At 38.0% G+C, this 5,280-nt stretch overlaps 1 protein-coding gene across 2 annotated transcripts in view; it reads right to left on the reverse strand.

The window, feature by feature from the left end:
* The window catches only part of EIF2S1 (eukaryotic translation initiation factor 2, subunit 1 alpha, 35kDa), a 38,929-nt gene that overhangs the window by 18,376 nt on the left and 15,273 nt on the right, over nucleotides 1–5,280 (reverse strand). For both annotated transcript variants that reach the window (XM_011949725.1, XM_011949726.1), the window contains exon 2: nucleotides 1,929–2,170. In XM_011949725.1, coding sequence (XP_011805115.1) covers nucleotides 1,929–2,169 — 241 coding nt within the window. In that variant the 5' untranslated portion in view covers nucleotide 2,170. The remainder of the gene's footprint in view (nucleotides 1–1,928; nucleotides 2,171–5,280) is intronic.

A 5,280-nucleotide genomic window follows, 5' to 3' on the forward strand; every position in this document is an offset into this window, starting at 1 on the left:
GTGTTAGCCAGGATGGTCTCGATCTCCTGACCTCGTGATCCGCCCGTCTTGGCCTCCCAAAGTGCTGGGATTACAGGCTTGAGCCACCACGCCCGACCAACATATCCTTTTTTGTAAGTGTCAACTCACCTTCAAATTTTCAATTTTGGCCTGCTTTTGGCTGCTTCTCATTGTCTTTAGGTAGTTATTTTTCATACTTGTTCAGGGTTTATGGCATTTATGTCGAAAGGCTTGTCTAGTAGGACCTAATTCTCTAGTAAAATGAATTCTCTCTACAGGCTCTTTTGCACTTTGCTCTTTTCCTCATCCTATCCTGGAGATCTTCCATATCAGAATACAGAATATTCAGATCTCATTTGCATAAAATTGCATTGCATGCATTTGTACTTATTTATTTAACCAGTCCCCATTTTGGTCATTTCCTGGTTTTAGTTAAGGCCATACAAACAAATGCTATGGAAATAGCTTTACACGTATCTACTGTATGTAAGCAAGAATGCCATTCCATATTTTTTCTGATTGCAACTAAAAACATATTTGATTCCTCCTTTTGTATATATTTCATACAATAGAAAAAGAAGGCTGAGCACAGTGGCTCACACCTGTAATCCCAGTACTTTGTGAGGCCAAGGCAGGAGGATCGCTTGAGCCCAGTTCAAGACTAGCCTGGGCAACATAGTGAGACCCCATCTCTACAAAGAAAGTTAGCTGGGCAGGGTGGCACATCCCTATAGTTCCAGCTACTTGGGAGGACTGCTTGAGGAACACTTGAACAGAGGAGTTCAAGGCTGCAGCAACCTATGATCACAGCACTATACTGCAGCCTGGGTGACAGAGCAAGATCCCAACCCTTTAAAAAAAAAAAAAAGAAGTACAAGATTAGACACTATTTTAGGTACTACTAGGACAGTGATGTTAAGACTTACGTACGTTTAACAAATAGTCTCAAAGTAGTTTAATAATTTTGGATGGGGCTATAGCTAAGTCACAGCAAAACATTTAAAACAATCCATGTGCTAAGTAGCAGTCACTACCTAAGGCATAAGACATCCTCAAAATCTATGTATCATCTAAGGCTATAATAAAAAAAAAATAAAATGTCAGTATGTATAAAATTAATCACTTGCAGAAGTGAGAAAGTATTAGTAAACTAGATGGCTGAGGAGATTCAGAATCAAGGTGACTGATATGCAGCCCTTCAGACATGATGGTAACTAATGACCTAAAATTAACACCTAACAAATTATAGTAAGATGGCTGATATTAAAACCTACTTAATGGTATTGTATACCATGTTTTAAAAAACAGTATTCACAAAGGTGATGATTTACATAGGGTCCAGAAAAGGAATCCAATAAGTAAAAAATGGATAGTCATCCAAAACTGTCTGAAAGATACCACAGGATTTGGTAGACGCAAACATTCTAATTACCAGCAAGATATACAATGTTGGATTTCAGATGTGTATATACACACATAGTATACTGCTTTTCCAAGGCTTATATAAAAGATTCCTAAAACCCATCTGCCCCATTTTCATGCTTACCCAAAGATCTCATTACTACTTTAGCTTTAAATCAAGAAAAAAGGCATCCAACATATTCAGGCCTACCAATGTAAATGAACTAGTACTCTCTTTAAGTTTGGTTACCATGAGTCAATTACCAAGATCCTGATAAACACTAGAAACAAAATTCAAGTTATTTGATCCATAAAATCCTAGGATGTACTAATTAAACTACTATTAACTTAAGAGATCTTGCTTAGATAGCTAATTGTCATGGTTTTCTAACCATTTTGTATGTAAGAGGTTTAAGTATAAAAAGAGCTTTTTTTCCTAAGCTGCAGCATGCAATTTACAAAAAATGTATTTTTAAATAAACCATTTTAAATCTGAAATTTATATTACAGATATTTTTCTCACTTACCTTTTTCTTTGTCCACCCTAATGACAACCACACACTCATTCCTGCCAATTCGGATGAGTTTGTTGATAGAACGGATACGCCTTCTGGATAATTCACTAAGAAGAATCATGCCTTCAATGTTGTTGTATTCCAGCAAGCTGACATAAGCCCCCATTTCAGCAATGGATCTGACATTCACCATCACTACATCTTCCACCTCAGGAAATTTGTGTTGATAAAATCTACAACTTAGACCCGGCATTCTGCAATTTAAAAAAAGAATTAAGTAAGTGTTCAGTTAAGATGAAAATTAAAAAAAAAAAAAATTAATTTCCACATCTTGCCACTGAAAGAAAAGATGAAGAAAAAAATAGTTATTAGTCTTAGTCTTCTCATCCTTTGAAACTTAAGTGGTACCAGAAAACAGATAATGTTCAGAAACCAAGCGTTAATTTTTACTTTGCTCAACATTTTTGTAATGCTTGGGTGATTCTCTGCCATTAGTTTCAGAGGAATCATAAAAAATAATGACCATCTATAAAGTACTCCAAGACCTAAGGATTAAAGGAATACCTCAAGAGTAAAATACTACCTTAAGGCATATCAAATGATGGGAAGCATCACTATTATAACTAATCAGAAAACTAAAGCTACTCTTTGCTGAAGTTAGCAAACATTGTATATGCTACCACTCACTATATAAAGGAAAGAATTTTCTACCTAAATCCTAACCAATATACCATATGATACATTGTCATTTATTATAGCCAAAATTAGTGTCACATGTCAAAGCAACATAAACTAAAAAAATTTTAATCCCAAAATAAACTAAAATGCATCCTCCTCTCATAATTTTTTTCCCTGAATTCACAATGTCTAGCTTCTCTTATCCCTGATACTCCCAAATATTCCTTTCTTTTATTGAATAGGTATACTTAATCTTGAAAATAGCTTTAATCTCCATTACTACAAAGTTCAAGTTTCTCTTAACCTCCAAGCATTAAAGATATTTACAATTATTCCCTTTGATCCACCCAACCTACTTTCAGCAATACTCCTTTTATGATCCACAAGCCTGAAATCATAATCTGGGTAGAAGCACATTAAAAAGGGAAGCTCTCAAATTAATCATGCCTGATGATTTTCATGTTTTTCTGTTAACCTTCACTGTTGTCACTGCTCAAAACGTAAGCAGTAACAGAACTTAAAGGCCTAAGAAAACCTTGTGAAAATTAATTTAATAACTTATTGTCACCTGCCTATATCTTCCCAGTGGCTTCCTACTGACTTATATATCTTTTCACTACCTACAGAATCCTATGAGATCTGGTCACTGTCTATCTCCTTGTGGTACAACTTTCTCCCTAGTTCTCCCTATTTTCTAGATTAAGAAAGTGAAGCACAGGTTAAGTCACTTGTTCTTTCACATACTGCTAACAAGTGATGAGTCAGGATTTGAATCCAGGAAGTTTGGATCCAGAGTCTGTCCTCCTTTTTTTTTTTTTGAGACGGAGTCTGGCTCTGCCACCCAGGCTGGAGTGCAGTGGCCTGATCTCAGCTCACTGAAAGCTCTGCCTCCCGGGTTTACACCATTCTCCTGCCTCAGGCTCCGGAGCAGCTGGGACTACAGGCACCCACCACCACGCCCGGCTAGTTTTTTGTATTTTCAGTAGAGACGGGGTTTCACCGTGTTAGCCAGGATGGTCTCGATCTCCTGACCTCATGATCCGCCTGTCTCGGCCTCCCAAAGTGCTGGGATTACAGGTGCAAGCCACCACGCCCGGCCACGTCTTTAGTTTCTATTTACCTAAAAATGTCTTCATTTTGACCTTCATTGTTGAATATTACCTTTAGATACACAATTCTGGTTTGAGGGCTTTAAAGATATCATTCAATGCTCTGGCCTCCATTATTTCTAGTATGAACACCATAGTAATTTGTATCACTGTTCTTCTGTAGGTAATACATCCTTTTCCTTGGGCTACTTTCAAGATTTTTCTCTTCACCTTTTTTCCCCAGTATTAATAGTCTGATGTACCTGGATATGATCTTAATAACATTTATCATGCTTAAGAGTTGTAGAGTTTCTTCAATTTGTAAATTTGTGTTTTTCTCCAACAAATAAGGGAAACTGTTAGCCATTATTTCTTCAAATCTATTTTCTGTTCTCTCTCCTCTTTCATTTCTTTTATATATATATTTTTTGTTTGTTTTTTTTTTTTTGAGACAAGAGTCTCACTCTGTTGCCCAAGCTGGAGTGCAATGGCGTGATCTCAGCTCACTGCAACCTCCGCCTCCCAAGTTCAAGCGATTCTCCTGCCTCACACTCCCAGGTAGCTGGGATTACAGGTGCATGCCACCACACCCGGCTAATTTTTTTACTTTTGGTAGAGATGGGTTTTTGCCATGTCGGCCAGGCTGGTCTTGAACTCTTGATCTCAAGTGATCTACCCGCCTTGGCCTCTCAAAGTACTGTGCTGGGATTACAGGCATGAGCCACCGTGCCTGGCCTTAGAATTTATATTTAGTCATGCACTGCATAATGATATTTTGTTGAACACTGAACTGCATATACAATGGTGGTTCCATAAGACTATAATGGAGTTGCAAAATTCCTATTGCCTAGTGATGCAGTGCATTTAGTTTTTATAAATTTAGTGTTACTTAAGTGTACAGTGTTTCTAAAGTCTACAGTAGTGTAATGTCCTAGGCCTTCACTCACACCTACTCATCATTTACTCACTAACTCACCCAGAGCAACTTTCAGTCCTGCAAGCTCCATTCATGGTACGTGCCCTACATAGGTATACTATTTTTTTTATCTTTTCTACTGTATTTTTACTGTACCCTTTGTGTATTCTGTGTTTAGATACACAAATACCTTTGTGTCAACTGCCAACAGTATTCAATACAGTAACAGGCTGTACAGGTTTGTAACTTAGGAGCAACAGGCTATACCATATAGCCTAGGTGTGTAGTAGGCTATATATACATCTAGGTTTAAGTAGACTCTATGAAGCTTACACAACAAAGTTGCCTAATGATATGTTACCTCAGAATGTATTCTTGTCATTGACACTTGGCTGTGGTTCTTTGTGGAAGTTTCTAGTTTCTCTGAGATTTCACTTTGTACATTCTTTTTTTTTTGAGACAGAGTCTCACTCTGTCACCCAGGCTGGAGTGCAGTGGCGCGATCTCGGCTCACTGCAAGCTCTGCCTCCCGGGTTCCTGTCAGTCTCCAAGTAGCTGGGACTACAGGCGCCCGCCACCATGACTGGCTAATTTTTTGTATTTTTAGTAGAGACGGGGTTTCACTGTGTTAGCCAGGATGGTCTTGATCTCCTGACTTCGTGATCCGCCCGCCTCGGCCTCC

The sequence above is a fragment of the Colobus angolensis genome, unplaced genomic scaffold (assembly GCF_000951035.1).
Source record: "Colobus angolensis palliatus isolate OR3802 unplaced genomic scaffold, Cang.pa_1.0 Scaffold3, whole genome shotgun sequence".
NCBI lineage: Eukaryota > Metazoa > Chordata > Mammalia > Primates > Cercopithecidae > Colobus > Colobus angolensis.